At 36.7% G+C, this 22,180-nt stretch overlaps 1 protein-coding gene across 4 annotated transcripts in view; it reads left to right on the top strand.

Annotated features, from left to right (window-relative positions):
• PTPRG (protein tyrosine phosphatase receptor type G) overlaps positions 1–22,180 on the top strand; it is a 631,793-nt gene that overhangs the window by 417,481 nt on the left and 192,132 nt on the right. For all 4 annotated transcript variants that reach the window (XM_039880554.1, XM_039880552.1, XM_039880553.1 and 1 more), the window contains exon 5: positions 17,215–17,310. In XM_039880554.1, coding sequence (XP_039736488.1) covers positions 17,215–17,310 — 96 coding nt within the window. The remainder of the gene's footprint in view (positions 1–17,214; positions 17,311–22,180) is intronic.

Genomic DNA, 22,180 nt, shown 5'->3' with positions numbered 1-22,180 from the left:
CTGGGAGGAAGAGGACTCATCAGAGGAACAATGGATACTACTGGAACTTCTGCCCAGGAGAGAACCTTGCCTCAGGTTCTTGCTTCAACAACTCAGTGTCCCCCTGTAAGTCCCTGGTGCGCCCCGAGCAGCCCCCTACCTCCACCCCTCCCCGGCGCTGGCGCTCAGCACGAGGGAGTCCATCACTGCAGAAATCTATTAGCGCACACGGCTCCTTTAAGAAGTGTCTACAGCTGCCACTGCCGCTGGCTCAGCCTCTGTCCCACTCAGCTGCTCAGGACGTGGCAGCCTCGCGTCTTCACCCCCTACTACCTCCTCCCATTGCAGGCTGATTTCTTATTTCTCTCCCTAGTTTTAGTGCTTCTGTTCATCTAGACACCAGGTTACTCTGCTTGCTGTTTGCTCCACGTTTCTGTCACAGCTTTGATTTGGTCACAAGAGGGATGGACAGAGCCTCTATCATGTATGCCATTTTGCCTGGGCTCCTCACCAGCTGTTCTTGAAGCAATTTCTATACTTTTCTAATCCTCCCTTTCCCAGTCTTTAAAATGGAGATGACAACAGTGCCTCCCTCATAGAGTCGTCACGAGGATAAAGTGCCCTAATCTTTGTAAACCACATGGCCTGGTGGCTGTTTCATACATGGAGCTCATAAAAATAGAGATTGTGATTTTTAGACTTGTTCTCTTTCAAATGTTTGTTCCTCGGAACCCCATTCCATCTACCTTACTAGCCGTCACCTTGAAATAGCTCTATATAGATTGCCCTCTGCAAACACCGACACCACTCTCATTATCCAGAAAACAAACCAGGGAATAAAAAGTAATTGATCTTGCAGCAGTTAACTTTGTAAGAATGTGGACTGAGGCCTGGTATGAAAAGAGAGGATTTACTTTAAAGCATCATAGAATCTCTTGTTTAGAATGAGCTTAAAAGACATCTGGTCAGGAGAATGAATCTCTGCTGTTAGAAGTCAGGAGATGGTTACTCTTGGTTGAGGACAGTGACCAGATGGGAGCACTGCGGGTTTCTGGGATCAGCATTGTTACATGAGCATGATCACTCTGAAACTTCATCAAGCTTACTTAGGAACGTCCTTATGACATACACATTCTGTATGTATGTCAGTACTTTGTAAGGTTTAATAACAAATCTTGTCATCCTGTTATAGTCCTTCTTTGTGGTTGCTGTCTTTTACTTATTATTTAAAATATTTACCCTAGAAATTCTTCTCATTGAAAATTGAAAAAGCTTTAAATAGTACTGATTGTATTAAGTAAAAATTGAAGCCATTGTTTCATTTCTCTCTCTTCATTCTTTGTTCTCAGAGATAACCACGGTTAAATTTCTTACAGATTGTTCCAGTTTTTTTCTCTTCCTATGTGTGTTTCTATATTTTCTTCCTTTTCTTGAAAAATGAGATGATCACGTGCATAGTGTTCCATAGCTTGCCTTTTAATTCAATAATATATCATAAGTATTCTTGCATATCACATAAAATTGACAACATTCTTTTTTAAGAGCTCCATGATATTCTGCAGTATAGATGCACCTAATTTATTTAGTCATTCTCTTATTGGTTGGCAATGAACTCATCTGAAGCATTTTGCTGTTATACGTAAATGCTTTTAAACTTCATGACTGTCCTAGTAACATCTTCGACATTGCTCAAATCCCAATTAAGGAAGCCAGTTTTAAGTTTTTGATTTGAAATACCTTCTTCATTAAGATTTTGGGCTGGAATTTTGTGGTGATGACTCTCTATGGTGACTGAATCTCAAACTTGGAGGTAATAAACTGGGCTTCCTGGTCAGACATCTGGGTGCGTTCGATGTTATGTTATATATTATAGGTTCAGGACAAGTAAAACAAGTGTTTGAGCAAATTATATTTAATGTATTGTCTTTCTGAGTGTGTTCTAGTATTAGTTAATCAGGAATAGATGTGAATGGAGCCAATGATTATTGGCTGATACTCTTTCCTGTAGACACTTGGCTTCATAAAGCCATGGCTTTGACATTTTGTTGTTTTTATCCCCTCCCTTAAACTCCGTTTTTATTCCAAATTATTAACAGTTCCCTGCCAAGATGTAGCTATCAGAATCTCAAGATGTTCTCATTAATAGAGTTATTAACCCCCTTGCAAACCAGCAGTGCTTTCCCTGGCTTGGACCCAAAGCTTGGAAAACATTCTTGGCTTTCTCTTAATGCTGAGATTACTAGTTTGACAATGGCTGGCTGTCAGAGAGTGCTGATGGTTCTTTTTCCTTTAAAACTCAGTACCTGATTAAATGAATAGAGAAAAACAGACTGTTTGATAAAGCAAGTACATTAAAATGTTAATGGTAGAATCTAGGTGGTGATCTAAAGGTGTTCACAGAAATATTCTTTGATTTTATGTTAAAACTTTTTCATAATAAAATTTTGGGATGAGGAGAGAATATGAAACAGAATGGGAAATGGGAAAATCTAATCAACAGAGGATTTAATATAAACTCGTACAATCAATGAAGTCAGTACCAAGTAATGGGTTGAACAGAGACACTAATTTTTTTTTTGAAAAGAAGTTTTCTATAATAATTATAACATAGTAATAATGAGGAAGAAGATAATATTGATAATATCCCATAGGTTTTGTGGCATTCTTATTTTACCAGTGGTGTTTAATCTTAGCACAAAACCTGTAAGGTTATATCCGATCACCAAACCTTTTTTAAGTCACCATCATCCAAACTAATCTAATATCATTGTCTCAATTTTCCATGTTTTGAAACAGGGATTCGGAAATATTAAGTAATTTGTCTGTGATCTTAATACCAGATAAGATAGAGCCTGAACTTGAACTTACGTTTTCTAATCATATCTTTGCTACTCCATCATATGTTTGATTATAAGATTCTGAAATCTAAAATCATACTCGGTGGAGATTCACGGAAAGGAGGATCTTTCAGCCAAGAGTATTTTGAACTATGATCAAAGCAATGATAGTGGCGGAGCTCTGTCTTCCTCACCACTAAGGCCTCAGACACTTCCTGAAAGCTTCCCTCTAACTCATCCCTTTCAGGTTGTACCTGGTACATCAGCGAAGCTGGAGCTTTGCTCAGCTTTGGGCAGCCCTGCTTTCCTTCTAATTCACTGATGTTTTTCTGACCCAAGATAAGGCCTGAGAGAACTGGTATTTTGTGTTTACTGGGTATGCACAATGTAATTTTATGGCAAGGTGAGTGAGAAACTATTATTAGTTTCAATAAATATACTTTTCAACAGAGCAGTTGTGTTAAATGAATTGAATACTCTGAGTATATCACAAACAGTAGTTCAGTCTTTTCCTTTTCTCCTCTCTCCTTTGGAGTGTTAGTGAGTTTGAGTAGTTGTGTGTTTCATTGCAGGAAAAATAATGAAGAATGAATTGTGTCAAGGTGAGATCAGGAATAAAGGGAGGGTCATTGCCTGTATGATTTTGGTCTGTCTTTTGCTAGGGGCTAATAGACTCATATTTTTGGAGCACTTTACTGATAAAGCTGATCTTTTGAATTGAGTCCCCAAACAGATCCACCAGCTTCACCTTCTCCCTCTGCAGCAGTGGTGGGATTTTGGTTTTGTTGTTTTCTTTTCCATTTTTGTTTTTGTTTTTTCTCATTTTAAAAGAGATTGCCACCCTCCCCCATCCGATAAGCTCTTATTTAGAGCAAGCAAGTATTTTAAACAGTTGCGATAAAACAAACCACCTTTCTTGGCTCCTAAACCAATCCAAGTCCCCTCCCTAGAGAAAACTACTCCTATTTGTTTGTTATTTTCCAGAGACGTTTCTTTCCTTTCCTTATATCTGTATATCTGTTCAGCTACATACAACACATACAGTATTTTGTTGTATGGATTTGTCTAAGTCAAACGTGTATTTATTTTGCATCTTGACTTTCTCTATTAATGATATATCTTTGAGACCTTTCAATGTCAGTGCCTATTTGTCAATTTCTTTTCTCCTCTCCATAGATTTTTTTTTAAAACCAATTCTTGTATTTACTATATATGCCAATTTGTTTTCCTGAAGCCAGTGGTGGTGGGGCAAATGTACATGTATATTTGTCTTTGCATTTGTAATACTTGTGGCAAAGCCTTAGTTTTCTGAATAAAGAGCCTCCTTAAATTATAAAAGGAAAAATCATTACGAAAAAAATGAATAAGGATCTTTATTCTTTATTGGTTATTAGGAAAATTAAAAATGAGAACCTAAGTGTTCATCCAATGGGTAAAAAATAAGTAGGCTCTATAAATCAATTGATAGCAAAGGTATAGGAAAATTGGCATTCTCATACATTGTTGTCTAGAAGACAAAGATGTATACCCTTTCAGGACACAGTTTGAACCACGCCTAGGTATCTTAGAGAAAGGATTAGGGCTCATAGAGGCATGTTCGCGGTTTTTTGTTTTTTTGTTTTCTTTGTAGTAGTTATTCTTAACCTTTCTGGCTTGCCAGAACCCTTGAAGATTTTGACAAAAGCCATAGACCACATGAGTTCGGGGCTGAAAATGTGTCATGAAGAGTTATCAACATGTGGTAATGTATGGGACTGTAAGAGTTCATCTGATGAAAAGTAGCAGACACTGCCCAGTGCACACATGTACAACCTTTGACAGTATTACAGATGTACAGCCCTTCTGGAAGCCTAATCCATTCCTCCATAAAATTGCCCCACCCCTACCTCCAGTTACTCACCCAAAGCTGTTGTCTTGAAAGGAAACTTAATAATGAGAGAGGTTCCTAATAGAGTGATGCAACTCATTTCCTCCTGTGGGAGAAATAACTTCTATTCATTTATTCCAGTCATTTAATGAATACCTTGAGTAAGTGCCTGGTCCTGGGGCTAGCACCACCCAATGGGAGAGGTCCCTACATCCTGTATCTACAAGAGTCTGTTGTAAGAGAAACTCCACCAGAATGCAACAGATAACCTGAGGAGCACAGAGCAGTTATGAAGAACAGATATTCAAGTTGGATTGGCCCAGCTATTTTAAAAAAGACTTCACTGTGGGGATTGTCCTGAGAACACTAGAGGATGTGATTTTTGATTTATAGAATTCAGAAGCATTTGAGAAATGTCCAGGTTGTCTTGGATATGTGTTCTCAGAAATGCTTTGCATAACCCTTTTTCTTATGGAGACATTGATTTGGCAACATTCAGCTACCTGGGGCAAAAAGCCGTTTTCTGTGTAAAACTGTGTAACTTTGTGCCGAAGCTTTCTTGTAGGCTTCTTGCTGGGAGAAACAGAAGAATACAACCAACTCTGTACCTGTTTTAATTTTATATAGATTAATTACAGATTCTTGGCATCATCATTTCCCCAAAAGCTATTATGGGATAGAAAATACAATATGAGAAGTGAGGAAAGAACTCTAATGGGAACTTTGAGTGAGTAAGTAACAAATAAACTACATTTCAGGTTTCTTGCATTTTAAAACAGGATACATATTGCTGATTCCTAGTTGGTTTTGAATGATTTATAACCTTTTATTTGTGGTTGAGTGTTGCAGTCTATGTTGTCATGGAAATTCTATTGAATTTATAGGTCCATTTATCCAAAATGATTTTCCAGACTTCATTTCATGGTGAATCATGTGGCTGTTACTCCCAAGTACAAAGCAATTTCTAAAAAGTTTCATATTTCAAAGAGCACAAACACTGTGGTGGTTATTTTGGTGTTTTTGAAATACAAATGAATTCCAGATGTGCCTAGGGACCCCCTCCCTCTCTATCATGTCCAAGGTGTTAAGCTCCACTGCATTTCAGAACCAGCTTTATAAAACATCTATGCAAGCAAGGAAAGATTGTTTAATAGAAAAAGTTATTACAGTAACTCTATGAATAGGTAAAAGAGGTCTTGAAGTAACTGGCTTATGGGTGGGGCAAGACTTGTACTCCTGCCCTTAAAGTTCAGTTGTAGTGGGAAAGGGAAAGAAAAACAAAGTGCATCATAATATCCATTGACTAGGTTTCCTGAGACAGTGGGCATAGACAAGGTTTCTACACCTCACCGCTATTGACATTTTGGGCAGGATAATTACTTGCTTGCGGGGAGAGGGTGCTGTCCTGTGCATTGTAGGGTGCTTAGGAGACTCTCTGGCTTCTACCCACTAGATGCCGATAGCATCTCCTGCCCAGTTATGATAACTAAAAATGTCTCTACACATTGACAAATGTTCCCTGGTGTCCACAATTGCCCCTGGTTGAGAACCGCTGCTCTAGATCCTAGAGATAACTAGTGGGAGTTCTCATCACTATTGGGAATTCTGGTCATGATGCTATACAGAGAGGATTTTAAATGTGTGGGCTCTGCAGTTAAATGCCTGGGTTTGAATCTCAGCCTTATTACTTTTTAGACAAAGCCTAGTATCTCAGCTTTAATTTCTTTTTGTATAATATGGGGAAAAGAATAGTCCCTAACCCCAAAAGTGATGATAAGGATTAGGGGAATTCATTCATTCATGTAAAGTATTGTAAGATTTGGATACATTTTTTCTTTCTATTTTTAAATAATTTTATTTTTCAATTACAGTTGCCATACAATATTATATTAATTTCAAGTGTACAACATAGTAATTAGACATTCATATAACTTACCAAGTGATCACCCCAAAAAATCTGGTACGCCTCTGATACCAGACATAGTTATTACAATATAACTGACTATATTCCCTGTGCTGTACTTTATATCCTTGTAACTGTTTTTATAACTGGCAGTTTGAACATCTTAATCCCTTCCCCTTTTTCACCCCGCCCCCCAATCTGGCAACCATCAAGATACTCTCTGAAATTCTGGGTTTGTTTCTATTTTATTCATTTGTTTATTTTGTTTCCTAAATTCCACATATCTGTGAGATTATACGGCATTTGTCTTTCTCTGTCTGACACTTCACTCAGCATACCTTCCGGGTTCATCCATGTTGTTTCAAATGGCAAGATTTCATTCTTTCTTGTGGCTAAGTTGTACTCCGTTGTGTAAAATATACAACATCTTTATCCATTCATCTGTTGACGGACATCTAGGTTGCTTCTATATCTTGGTTATTACTATTATTGCTGCAGTGAACATATGGGGGAGGTGCATATGTCTTTTCGAAGTAGTGTTTTGGGTTTCTTTGGATAAATACCCAGAAGTGAGATTACTGTCTTTCTTTGTCTCTTGTTATAGCCTTTGTTTTAAAGTCTTTTTGTCTGGTATACATACTGCTATGCCAGCTTTTTTTGTTTGTTTGTTTCCATTTTCATGAAATATTTTTCCATCTCTTTACTCTTGTCTATGTGTGTCTTTCAAACTGAAGTGATTTTCTTGTAGGCAGCACACATAAGGGTCTTGTTTTCTTACCCATTCAGCTACCCCGTTTCTTTTGATTGGAGCATTTAATCCGTTTACATTTAAAGTAATAAGTTTGTAGTTACTGCCATTTTATTATTAATATTTTTTATTTATTTTTCTTCTTCTTAAAGAAGTCCCTTTAACATTTCTTGTAATATTGATTTGGCTTTTTCTCATCTAAGAAAGATTTGGATACATTTAAGCAGCTCTCATGAAATGTTTTATGGAGGTATCTGCCTGGAGGGAAAGAAGAAACAGGGCTTGGTCCATGTAATTGTTGTTTGGTCCTAGGCTGGCCTGATACTATATACCTGGGTCAATCACCTTAATTTGCTCTAAGCAGATTAAGTTCTCTCTGAACTTATCCAGTGGTTTAGAGTAGCCACTATCAAATCACATGGGTATGGGGTGGAGAAGCAAACTTTGTCCTGCTCTATTATTAAGTGATGTTATACTTTTGATTTATCCCAGTTTTAAAAGTGCAGCTATTTCACTAATATTATTTGTCTATTACTAAAGTATAATATACAAAGAGGAAAATTCACAAATATTAAGTGTACAACTGAACGAATTTTTATACTCATAACCAGGCCCCAGATCAAGAAAGAGCACTTACTAGCACCCCCATAACCCTGCTTCTAGTTACTGACCCCAGAGGTAGCCAGTGTATTGGCTTCTAACTGCATGAGTTTCTCTTGGTTTTATACTTTAGTCCACAGTATATCTTTTTCTTCTTCTTTTTTTTTAATCAGGCTTATTCAGCTCAGTATTATGAGATTTGTCTATATTATTACTATAGTTGTAGTGTATTCCATTAGATGTTACATTGTGTGACTGTGCCATAATTTTTTTTATCTATTTCATTATTGATTAGCATTAGGTCATGTTCCAATTTGGGGCTATTGCAAATAGCCCTTTAATTTATTTGTATTTGTTTCCTTTTTTTTTTTTTTTGCCTTTAACTAATTTTCAAAGACAGGTGAATCTATTGGGGGCCTACATTGTGCCTGGTGCTTTACTTGTTATTTTATTTAATCCTCACTAATCCAGTGATGTATTTCTTATCCTCAGTTTACTCAGGGAATATTACGTCTCAGAAAGGGTGACAAACACAGTTGGGTCATACAGCTACTGCTTACTGCCCTCTTTCCTGAGTATATTAAAGGTATCTGGCGAACATAAAGCCAGATGCGGAACCTACCTCCTTTGTGTTCAAACTATGCTGAACTGTAAGAAATAACTCATGAATCATGTATAGTAAATCCATGAAAAACTCAGCTTACTACTGTAAGAGCCTGAACTCTTTCCTACCAATGGAAAATTCCAAAGATTAAATATTTATTTCACTAACAGATGCATCACTGAACCATAAATTCCAAAAATCATCTAATAAATAGACATAATGGAATAAACAAGTTACACACAGAGACTTTTAAATGGGATCCCCAAAACATTTCAGCAACTGATTGTATATGAATCATAGCCCTGATGTGCACTTAGGGTTCTTCTCCAAAATTTTAGATTCCTGCAGTAAAGTAGTTGAAGATAATTTCATGTTATAGGTCAAGTGTAAAAAGGAAGTAATTAAGGATTAGTGCACTTCGTGATTAATGATATTGTATAAAGCAAGCGTTTCAGAATGTTTATTTAAATGCTACCTTGCCTGCAAAGATGCTGAATACCTGCTATTCTTTGGAGCACAGTTCTTCTAAAAATATTCTTCCAGCGAAGCTGTGTAAAGCCCACACACAGATTTCTTTGCTGCACCTTGTGGCATGACTCATTGGGATGTTGGCTAGCCCATGGAAACAATTTGTTTCCACTTTAATTTATATATCTCTTCTGGTCATAAAAAAGTAGTAAAGATACTTAATAGTAAAAAGTGTGAGCTTTTTAGTTTATTCTTAACTTTCCAAAGTATGTGAGTAGTGAATCTTTATTACAAGAATCCCATGATCTCCTATTCTTGACAGAAGGGGACACTGGACCTTAGAGATCTCCAGTGTCTTCACTGTACAAATCGAGTCTGATGCTGTAGCCCATGTTCCTTGATCTTATTTAATATCATCCAGTTGTGTTGTCTGCCAGCTTCATGGACATTTTCTCTAAGTCACAAGAAGTGGCTTCTAACAGGGGCTACATTCTGTAGGGGAGAAGCCTTTTAGAGAGAGATAGAGCTCAGAGCTCAAAGAAGCTCAGAAAGTAACTGGGTTGCAGAATGGTCTTCTAATGTGATACACAGGCACATATACATATTTCTGGATACGTCTGCATAAAATTCGAAGTGAGCTTTGCGGGTGTATTAGTCAGGGTTCTCCTGAGAAATAGAACCAATAGAGGAGATAAAGGTAAAGGAAGACAATAGATGTATACCTACCTTTTTCTACCCCATAAAAAGATAGATAAATAAATAGATAGATGATATAGATAACAATGTAGACAGTGATATAAATAGCTATATATATGTATAGAGTGGAGGGATTGAAATTGGTTCACTCAGTTGTGGAGTCAGGCAAGTCTGAAATTTGCAGAGCAGGCTTGAAATTCTAGCAAAAATTGATATTGCAGTCTTAAGTCCAAAGTCTGGAACTCAGGCAGAAATTCTGTGTTGTGGCTAGAGGCAGAATTTCTTTCTTCCTTTTAGGGAGACTTCAGGCTTTCATCTAACTGGATGAAGCCCACCACATTATGAAAGGTAATTTGATCTACTCGGTCTGCTGATTTAAATATTAATCACATCTTAAAAATACCTTCACAGCAACATCTAGCATAATGTTTGACCCAACAACTGTGCACCTTAGCCTAGCCAAGTTGACACATAAAATTAATTGTCACAAGGTAGAAACATAATAATGATCCTCTAAAAAAGTAATTGGGAGTGAAAACTGTTCATTGACACAAAACAAAATACCCAATAACAGAGTTCTGAATTCAGCGTGTTTGTGTTATATATTTTTATGTAGTATATATAGTATGTATTTATCATTTTTCTCCGTAATTTAAATAAATAGGTTTTCTTTTGTTGGAGTTTTAAAATTTCAGGCTAGAGATGCTTAGGTAGGAAATAGTTTGAATTTCTTGTAGAGTAAAGAGAAAGTAATATAATCTGTATTTAGCAGAACCATACCTGGGGTCACTTAGCAATTTCACAGTAATTTTGGCATATATTTGCATCTTCTTCAGCATTTTCTCCTGTGGTTTAAATCTGTTCATTCTGTTAGTATTCTGATCTATCCTTGCTACTCGTTATTTATTCCTAGAGAGAGCAAGAACCTTATTATAGTGTCTGTGTTTTTATCATTCAGTAGTCCTTGCTTCTAGGTACGCAGAGCCTCCGCTCATTTTATGCCCTCCAAACATAAATCACGAGTATTTCCAATGAACAGTGCTACTCAAGACACAGCCTTGAACTAGACAGATTTCCTGGCTGCATTGGTGTTCTCATCTGATGGCAATGAAAGAATTAAAGAATTAGAATGTGCTGGGTTAAGTGTATGTGCTCTGTCTTGATAGCAGTTAAGGTACAGCATAATCTAAAAATCAAGTAATGTTAAGAACCTATTATATAAAAACCTCAATTCTGGCATTATTCTAAATAAATCATCCAACAGGTGGAACCATCGGATCATTAACTGTGTTTGGGTTTCTTCTATGCCTTCACTACACATTTTTAGTCTCTGGCCATTGTTTCTTGTCTACCACCATGTTTTCACTTGGCTTGCTGCAGGTTAGTGCCAAGTATGATCAGGAAAAATACATTTCACCTTTTCAGTTCTGTTGTCTACTTCCTCTTATGTGATTTTTAATTCTTGCTGTTGCCTTTTTAGTCACCATCTTTATCTCATCCTGTTTACATACTTTTCATCTTTTCTCATTCTGTATTTTTTCCTATGGGCTCTTCCACTCTGTTAAAGATGCCCAATAGTATCCTGGAAATGCCTAGTGAATTATCAGCACATTGCCTTTCCTCTGAGTTATCTGCATGATCTTTCCCTACTTAATTCATCATGAATTTTTTTAGGCTATGTATGTGTGTGTGTTGAGGGGTGGTACCTATTAAGGAAATATAAGTTTTTGGAGAGGAAATTAAAATATAGTGCTTTCCAAGTCACCAAAGAGGTACTGTTGGATTTTCCACTCTTGTGTTGGGATCATTTCCTCTTGCCACCCTCATCACAGAGATGTGAGAGCTGTCTAACATCAAACAGTAGAAAGTCTACCTTCAAGAAAATGTCTCCTCTCGCCCATTGTCTGTATTACTTTAGCGTTCATTTAATATATGACTCACTTGACCATGAACCATTTATTGCCTTATACTTTTTGTGATACATTTCTCTATGACTCAACTTTGGCAGTCAAAAAAAAAAATATTAACTTGGTCTCATTATTAATATTTTAGTCTTCCCAAGCACAAACTGTGTTTTCATCTGTCATAGTGCCTTATACATATTAGGCATTAAGCAAAATTTTTTGCCTTTTGAAAGGAAGCATGGTGATTAAGACCTTGAATAGGATTGAAAAGATAAGGTTCCTATCCCAACCCCACCCTCCTTCATTAAAAACTTTGTAAATTCAGAAATCCTTGGGTTCTTTGGATGTAAAATGAGGATCATGGTTTTACCCACCTCAGTCAGTGTTCCGGAATGGTAGTACAGTACCTGGCATACAGTAGGCACTCACTACATGTTTGAAAAATAACATTAATATAAATGTGGAAGGCTTCAGTTTTCAGATTTGTTGTTTTCTATTCATCCTATTTGACACTGAGAGTGATACAAATTGGAAACTAAGCATATACAAGATTTTCAAATCAAATTGCAACTATAGTCATTTTAAAGATAAGGCAGGAGAAAGGGAAGCTAAGTAGACATTTTGTTGTGGCTCTGTGTATGTCATGTTAGTACTCAACAACAGTAGAGCATTGAGAGCCGTCAACCCTATGCTCATAGTACCTATTTCATCTCCTTCTCATTACTTGGCAATGTTGCCATTCATTCAGGCATTTTCCATATCTGTATTTTAGCACATGCTTCCGGACCAGTGATGGGGCTTTTTCTCCATATAAAATTGTTTCCAAACATCAGGTTATGTGCTATTATGTTCTATATTATCTATCACCTTAATCGGGCTAGAGAAATGCCTGGAGATTTTTCCATTCCAGCTATTTCACAAGGTAGAATTGAATGATCCATCTAGGCTTGTGACTCTTGCTCAAGGGTTTGAAAGATATTTTCAAACTGGTCCCTTGATTGCACCTGGTGCACAACAGTCTACCAGTGGTTTTATAGTTGAGTTTCATGTAGTTTGTTTCTGTTGTTGGGGAGACTTACATATCTCATGGCACTCTGCTTGGTGGAGGGATGTCCATTTATACAAAGTTGATCCAGCTTTCCTTTCCTTGTAAAGAGGGTCCTGGTTTGAACAGATACACACAGCCTTATGCTATATAGTTTTGTTGAAGAACCAAACTGTTCTAACCTCAAACATATTTAGAAAAAACTTGTTAACGTTAAATATCATTCCTCACTGAAAGGAAGCAGAGCTCACTCAAGAAATGACCAATTTTAAGACTGGAGCAGGGAAAATACAAGATGAGTGCAAAACATCTGTGTCAGCTAATAAGGAGGTATTTAAAAATAAAAAATCATGGGAACATGGCAGAATGACAGAGGAACCTGTTTGAAGAATCTGTCATTGGTCACATCTGAAACAGTTTGAGCATCAAAATAAATACCGGTAGTAATGGATTATAAGCCACTGAATATAGTAAAAGCAAAAATAAGTGAATCCTTATTGATATGAATGAATGAATGAATGAACGAACGAACGAACGAACGAACGAACGAACGAACGAACGAGAAAACAAACTAGAGAAAGGAAGGCTATTTCTTACACTTAGAATGCCATTAATGAATATAGAAGAATGGCAGAGTTAGAAAATCATCAATGGGTACTAAAACTAATGGATGAATGTTAGATGAGGCACAAGATATTTATATATTAAAATATCTCCCTGCAAAGTACTTTTTAATTACAAAAGGAAAATTAATAACTTTATAGTAGAGAAGCCTAGCAGACATCACCATAACCATGTGATCAAGTTAAACATTCCTCTTGTTTGTATAAACCCACTGAATGTGCTTCCTGATGTGTACTGTGAAGACAAAATATTGATACTGTGGTAACCTGCTCAGAATGCACCATCTTAATCTAATCATGAGAAACCATGAGGCAGACCCCAAGTCTACATAATAACAGGGATGTACACTTCACACTACCACAGTAAAAGAAGAAAGAAAGTCGAAGGAAGACTGACTGTTCCAGATGAAAGTTGAGTGTGGAAGGTGTCAGGGTAGAGACATGACAACTAAGTGCAAAGTTTGATCATAGATTAGATTCCTGGACTGAGAACAAAATAATAATCTCTGATGGACTTATTTGGGAACTAGCCAAAATTTGAAAATGCGCTGTAAATAGTATTGTATCAAAGTAAAATTTGCTGATTTTAATAATTATATTGTGGTTGTATAAGAAAATATTCTTAGAAAAGATACACTTAAGTATTTATAGGTAAAGGGGCATATTTTGTCCCACTTACCACCAAATGATTCAGAAAAAAAAAAAATTGCATGTGGGAAGAGAGAGAGAGAATGTCAATGGAGTAAAATGTAAATAATTGGTGGTAGTAGGTGAATGCTACATGGGACAGGTAATAGGTCTCTTTATCGCTGGGTTTTCCAGCTCTTTTCTTCAGGTGATGTTTCTTCAGGAGGATTGCTATACCATAAGTGTCACTTAGATTCACATTATTAGAAAGAACATACTTTGGGGAATGCTGAAGGGAAGGCTCTGAGTATGGTTCTTGACAGCAGATACAGAAGGTTTATGGGCTACTCAAGATATTTAATAGCCACCACAACACCTTCCAAAGATGGTTTTGGAAAATAGGTTTTCAGCCTCTGCCCAAATCTGTCTCATCAACAATAACACTAATATAACTTAAAGTCCAATTTACTCAGCAAAACTCCATCTACTTATTTACTCTCATTAAGATAGCTTCAAAAGTTAATGTAATTCAGTAGATAATTTGGGAAAAATAGCAAGGAAAATTGGCATTTCGGACCTATGTTGATTGTTCTCTCTGTAAGACATTTTGTTATCCTGATGGGTGGAGGCATGACTCAAAGACATTTTCTAAAAATGAATTTTCTCACCCAGTTGTAAATGAAAATGCCCTTGAAGAGGCCTTAAAGTGTTTTGTATCACACACTATTCAGGTGATGCATTAATGTCGCCCTTGCCTGTGCACTGAAGAATATGAAAACATCCTGTGAACTTACTTAATTTCAGGACCCGGGTTTTAAAAGGCAAGTGTAGTTTTCTGAATATACTTGTGTAGAGTTTCTTTCTTCGGTTAGGAACCATGTACCCAAAGCAGTTCACCCAGTGTTAAACTTTTAATCTGCACCTCATCGAATGGATTTTGCTGATGTAAATTCATGATGTCTACAGCTGTCCAAATCTAAAGGCAACAAACACATTTGTAAGAAGCTGCCAGATTCAGTTGGAATTCCCAGTCTGAGAAGAGTAATTTCCTTTAGGAAAGAGAATCCTAGTAAAGAATCTACCCATCCTTCTTCCATCCACTTGGGTACCTGAGTTTTCCTAGAAAGTGTCCTGACTTGGGTTCCCGATTTCACCCTCCGGAAAAGAAATATCACCTTATTCTTAACATCATGGTTAATTCATTCTACCTCCTCCCCCATTTATTTATTTATTTTTATTTTTTTAAATTAATTTTTATTATAGTAAGTTTCAAGTGCACAATTTAACAGTAAGGCATATATATGTTACATATATGTAATATATATTGCATTGCGTGTTCACCACCCATAGTTAGATTTCTTTCTGTTACCACATATTTGACCCCTTTTACCCTGTCTACCTCCCCCCACCCGGTAACCACTAGTCCATTGTCCATGTCCATGAATCTTTGCTTGTTCTGTTTGTTTGTTGCTTTTAGGTTTATATCCCACATATAAGTGATAGCATGTGGTTTTCAACTTTTTCTGTCTGGCTTATTCTGCTTAGCATGGTTATCTCAAGGTCCATCCACATTGTCGCAAACGGCAGTATTTCATCTCTTCTTATGGCCTAGTAATATTCCATTGTATATATGTACCACAGCTTCTTCATCCAATCATCTGTTGTAGGGCACTTCAGTTACTTTCATGTCCTGGCTACCATGAATAATGCTACTATGAACATCAGTGTGCAAATATCTTTTTCAAATATAGATTTTCGAGTCTTTAGGGTAAATACCCAGGAAAGGGATTGCTGGATCATTTGGTAGATCAATTCTTAGTTTTTTTGAGGAACCTCCATACTGTTTTCCATAGTGGCTATATCATTCTACCTTTGACCCATACTCAGCTAGTCTCTGTGACTTTGTTTTTTTCCCTGCTGGGAATTTATCATTCAGTACCAAATCTTCAAACTCCATCTGAGGTGTGGTTGTTTAATCTTTTTCAGAAAAAAGCATCATATCATTTGGAAAGTAGGAAAAAAAAGATGATGGAAAAGCTAATGATATAGGAGATTTGACTTTCTGTAAGGAATAGGTTTAGTCTAGAAGATTCAGGGAAATCCTATTCTTATTAGGAATTTTAAGATGTCTATCACGTGTTAAGTTTACAGTATGATGATGAGGATGTTGAGGTGGTGGTGGTGGTAGTTTGTTGAGCACCGATGAGGTCTAAGCATGGTGCTACACGCTATAGACTACACTCACTTGTTTGGTCCCCATACCCACCCTACCAAGGGTTGATATTTGATTCTATACTTGAGGAAGTCGATGGTCAGAAATGAGCTTGCTTACCCGAGTTCTCACATGTGAGTAAATGAGGAAGCTGGAAAAAGAACCCAGATCTATTAATTTTATCATATACATGGTTTCAGGAGAATACTCTGTGGTCCATTTTTGTTCTCTGAAATTATATGAAGTATCAAGGAGTGTTCAAGCATTAAAACTGTATAATGATTTTAAGTTGATTTATCTGTGTTCTGCTTTTTGAATAAGGAATTCTAGCCAAATGGAAGAGAAGGTAGTTAATGTTGGGATGAGAGCACCTGGATTTTATACTCTTCTTCTGATGTTTAATTTTAGCCAAATTAACATTAACTTTCTGAAGTACTATTTCCTCATCTATAACTCAGTGTAGTAATTTTTGCTGTATCATCACAGGGGTTGTTAGATGGATTAAGTGAAATAATGTATGCGATGGCTTTGTTCAAACTGTGAAATGTAAGGCATTATTATTGTCATTACCATTTTATTTCTTTGTGAATTCAGTGAAATATTCCATTTAAGCTATTTCTCAAAGCTACTGAGCGACCCCTTCAAATTCTCATCATTAGAATGGGTGGCGTTTATAAAGTTGTGCCCATTTCAGCTTTTATAGTTTTAACATGTAGACTGACTCTTACAGGCTTAGCTCTCTACTTCAAGGTGTTTAACTCCACTAAAATTTTGCTTCTTAACAGGGAACTTTTCACTAAGACATGAGTATTAGGTAATAAGGAGGTGTCAGTATTATTTATTTTGGGTGACAAGAAGGCATTGTCGTTAATGAGATGTGTGCTTTAGTGACGCCTGCTAAAGTATTTAGAAGTAAAATGATATGATTATGATACGATGTCTGGGGTTTGCTCTTAAATACTTTAGCAAAGAAAAAATGGATGGATGAATACATTTGGCAAAATCTTAGTAACTGGGGAATCTGGGTTCACTGTACTATTCTCTCTACTTTTGAGTAGGTGTAAAAATTTTCATAATATATTTTTAATTGTTCTTTTACAGATGCAGATTTTCTTTTACAATCCAGATGACTTTGACAGCTTTCAAACTGCAATTTCTGAAAACAGAATAATTGGAGCCATGGCCATATTTTTTCAAGTAAGTTAACAGTGGCCCAAGTACTTCAACCAGAGAGTTCTCTCAGTATTTATTTTTAATTCACTGAATTGTTCTATGTTTAATGAATGCATCTGTTTTCTACTTCACACCTGTCTAAATGAAAGATATTTCATATTGTCTAATGTGTGATTTAAAATGTAAATAAGTATGTTTAGAAACATAATGAAAAATTTTGCATGAATTATTCTGATTTTATTGCTACTTGACTGGTGCACAGATTGAAGAACACATTTATCATCTAAGTTACTTTACTGCTGAAGCATTTTGAACAGGTTCCTTCAGCATATTAAGAGGCTGATGTAAAAAAAAAAAAGATGGTTTTCTTTGGAGCAACTTTAAAATTTGACATTACTTGCAAGTAGATTAATAAATAGCATCAGTCACTTCTCTAAAGAGACCCCTTTTCCCTCCCGGAAATCTCCATGGTAACTAAAGTTTTTATTGAGACCATTTCCAAGTCAGTACATTTATGATTTCCCATCCTTTCCCTCTCTCTTTTTTAATGTGTTTGCATTAATGAGTGTTCCTGGCTCATTTGTTGACTCCGTACCTAGAAGCCAAACCTTGTTAATGCTCTCTGTACTTTTTAACAAGTCGCATCAAATTAGTGTCGATCATCAGGTGTCTTGACCAAGTAGCCTAGAAGAGATCTGGTGCTTCTTTGTGTGGCAGGTAACCTAAGAAGTAGGTATGTGACTTGTCTCTCAGTCTTAAAATTTGCCTTAGATTCAGGTGTTCCTTTTACCGGTGAGTCATTGTTGGAAAATGATGTCTTTCTGACAACTCAAAGGAACATGAAAGACATCATCAAACCTTCTCCAACACGGGCCTTTAGCCTCTGCCTTTTGGGCAAGCTCCTTTGTCCTCGAGATGGAGCCATTTTTATTTGAAGTATGTTATTTTCACTGCCCTTTTGAGTGGGTGACACATGATGGATGATTCCCTCTACTGTTTATCTCTCCCTCTTAACTACCCTGTCTCCCTTTCCTTTTCTTGGATAAAGGCTCAATTGGGAGATTATGTGTGAAAAATTGAAAAGCCTAATACTCTTCCCAAACATCAAAAGCAGTGAGAATGGTAGTCATCGGTATTGGTTATGGCACTGGTTTCAGTCTGTGAGTTCTGACCTTCTACTGGGTCCTGACCAGCATTTTTAAAATATTGAATTAGAATACAAAAAGAAAATCAGAAAATATCAGTGTATAACAATATTTTTGTAGAACTTTTCTTTAGTTATTCATACACAGAAAGACATACTGTGTATATATACTGGGGCCTGTTATAACATGTATTTCTTTTTTGTGGGTCATGGTCTGAGATTTTGGAAGTCATCTGTTTATGCTATATATTGCGCTCATGTCCCCATTGTTCATTTTATTCCCACACACATCTCTTTTCCCTGATGACTTTCATGAACCACAGAAAATTATAGTGTTTTAAGAGCTTATTCGCTAGATTAAAAAATATTTGCTTTTAAATCCCACCTGGTCTTCTTAACATAATGATGTCATTATTTAAACTTTCCAGCCTCAGTATCTATCTGAAATAGGGATAACAACTGCTACATTATCAATATTATAGTAGTCGTTAAATGAAGTCCCTGGTATCGGTCCTGACACATAGTAGACACTTGGTAAATGCCAAATAATATGTATCCCTATCCATCCACTTCTGTTGCTATGGGATGGAACTCTCCTCCCCGCCCCCGCCACCACCACCATCACCGCCCGGAGTACCTGTCTTCTTTGCATCAACAAAAGCCTGTTCTGGCACCGTACCCTTGGCAGCTCGCTTGGGTTCTGTCTGAACCCCTTCTGCTTCTGAACCGTGATTGGTTTGCTTTTGGCAATGCTGGGGTCACCTGAACCATTCTTAAACAATGCCCACTTACATGTTTAATGCCTCATTTTCTCTTTTTGTCCTCTTGCCATCCTACTTTCATGTAGCTGACCTCTGTTCCTATAGTCCTGCCATCAAATCTAACCCCTTCTCTGCCATGCCCACGCATGCCCAACCCAACCAGGTCCTAATTTATGGGTCACCGTTTTCATAGGAAAATAAATTTTAAAAATATTTTTATGAGTACTGGAAGGACTAGTTCACAGCATGCTCTACCGAAAGGCTTTCTGTTTTTCCAGCTCTATAAACTCTTGTTAAATATAAGACCAATTAGAGTCTTAGGCAAGCGAGGCATGTTGGTGTACAAACTAGCAAAACACCTCAGTGAAATCTAGATTTTGAATTTTTAAAAGATTTCTGGTACATGACTATCAGCTCACATACAAAGAAATGTAATGTGTATTTCATCTGGTAAGCTCTTCTCTAAATTTGGGCTTGCTATCCTCTAGACACAAAATAGAGGGTAGATAAAATAAAATAGAACAGAACTTTTTTTAGATAGTGGGTGTGTTGAGCTGCTCCTTTGTTTTCTTTGTAAGTTCACATATGCGCTTATATATATTTGAGTTCACGCTGTGGCATGCAATGGAAAGGAAAATTTTATTATCGTTATTTTAATTTGGAAGTCTAGTTAGGGCCCATATTTTGAGATCTTTGTATTTTGAATCTTACTATATGTATGTTAAATTTGAGAGTTTGATATTTCTCCCCCGAGTAGTCAGTTAAATCTTGATATACATTTCCAAATTCAAACCTGGCATCTTACATTTCGGTACTGAAGAAGTATTTACATCCTTTCGGCACTGATTCCATGCTGGAAATGCTACCAGTTGCCCCGTTAAATATAATAAATGTATTCAGCTCATGTCTATTAGGACCCCGCAGTCCACGTGATAATGGCTAGGAAGAGGGGAGTGGAGAAGCTCTTCTGCTTGTGAAGGGGCTGTGCTCAGAACTGCTGCTCATAAACCCACATATTCATTATCTGGAGGGACATGATGTGAATGTGCCATGAGCTCATGTCTGGGCAAGGCTAAGCCTCACGTAGATGTTGTGGCCCTGATGCTGACTTACTCCATGCACTAGAATAATTTCCTTACACTCTCAGTTTTCCATTATCTTTGTTTCCTTTTTCTTTCTCATCATTTGCCTCTGATTACAGGTAATTTCAGCCCTTTCGCTGCCTTTGTTGTGGTTAGTTATGATGAAGTTCATGTTTCTAAAACTGAAACAAGCACAAACCCAGGGGGCACATGGGTGACCTAGAAACCATATGTTGTTGGTCTAGACTAGAGGCTGCTTGCAGGTGGTCCTGTTGTGGCTCACTGGCATGATTGTTGAACTCACATAGTGTTTACAATTCTTTTCTTTAGTTAAATATGGAAGATTTTACGTAAGGGGTCCAGATGATGTAGCAGTAATCAGGATCTGAGTTAGGGCTGTCTGTCTACTTTGGAGGGGGTTTGCATTCCTGTTGCAGCATGGTCTTCGGGCAATTTTTTTTTTTTTTTTTTTTTTGCCTTCATGTCAACATGATCCCAACCTAGACCCCAGTAACTTTGAGTGGTAGCTGAAATCTTTTTGGTTACAGACAGAGTTGAAGGTCAGTGTCAGTGCTGAAAGATAGTGAGCTAGGTCTTTCCTGAGTGTTTTGTGTGAACACCAGTGAAGGAAGGAAAGACCACCTCCATGTGTGGAAGATAGCGAACCATGGCAGCCATACATGGTTGTGTGCATTTGGGCCCACACAAGCTATAGGAGGTGCATTCACTTCACAGCCACGGCTGATTGAAATATTTATTACAACTTTTCAAAACATGTTAATGTGTCTGGAGGAGGGAACACCTGATTTCTAGTTTACAGACACCTTTGGACCAGCAGCCCTCTGGCAGGTATAGGGGAAAGGGTGAAGTTTGATTTTAAAGGATTTTCAAATAAATCCTTTAATTACGATAGGAAATGTAGATATTTGTTATTAGACCACTAAACGGGATAATTAAATGCTTGTTCAGCTAATTTATATAAGTACAAAAATTGAAACAATTATTTTTTGTTCGTTATAGTAGATCCTCCACTGTTCTTTACTGTTAGAGATTTCCTATAAAAATGTAAAATAACAAAAGTCATTAAATTGTTCTTTTAAAGTATTTTATTCGATAATAATACGCTACATGGGTTATCTGTTTAATGTATTAAAAAAATATAAAACTTATGTTTACAGGAAATTTGAAATGACAGTGGAATGATTAGGCAATTTGTAGAAGGATACTTTGCTTTAAAAATAACTGAAAAAAAAAGATTTAATTATTTCTGATTTCAATTTATGGATTAAAGAATACCCAAAATTCAGAGTGAGTTTACCTTTAACTAGGCCTGTATTGTTTCAGACCAAGAATCTTCCATCATCACTCTCTGAATGGGGTCCTGATTAGTTTTGTTTTTCAACCTTTTCTTCACCATTCCTCATGAATACTTCTCTCCATTTTTTCTACCAGAATTGAAATATCTTCTAACCAAACAACCATCTTAATGTTATAGAAGTTTGGTGACCCCAAACTTTTTGTAGTGTTGATTATTATGATTTTATGGATATGATTGTCGTGTTTTTTCAAGGAGCATCTGATTATCATTGAATTTATGATTTGGAGGAGAATGTCTTATTCATTTTGACTCAGTTGCCATTGTTATTTGAATACCTGAAATGTGTATATCCTGATGCCATTAAACTTTGGGATGATAAATGCACAATTCTTTAAGAATGTCTACGTTTAGAAACTTTACTTTTGTGATTTTTTTTCCCAGCTTTCTCGTTAGACGTATTTGGGTGTAATCGCTTCTGAATATTTGCATCAGACACAAAGATATAAAATTTTTTATCACGTCTGCATCCGGAGGCCCAGTCAATGGCGTATTTCTTATATAGTTAAGAAATAAATAAATTGCATTCTGA

This window comes from Pteropus medius, unplaced genomic scaffold (genome assembly GCF_902729225.1).
Source record: "Pteropus medius unplaced genomic scaffold, Ma_sr-lr_union100, whole genome shotgun sequence".
NCBI classification, from domain to species: domain Eukaryota; kingdom Metazoa; phylum Chordata; class Mammalia; order Chiroptera; family Pteropodidae; genus Pteropus; species Pteropus medius.
This window is presented reverse-complemented; position numbering and strand designations above follow the sequence as displayed.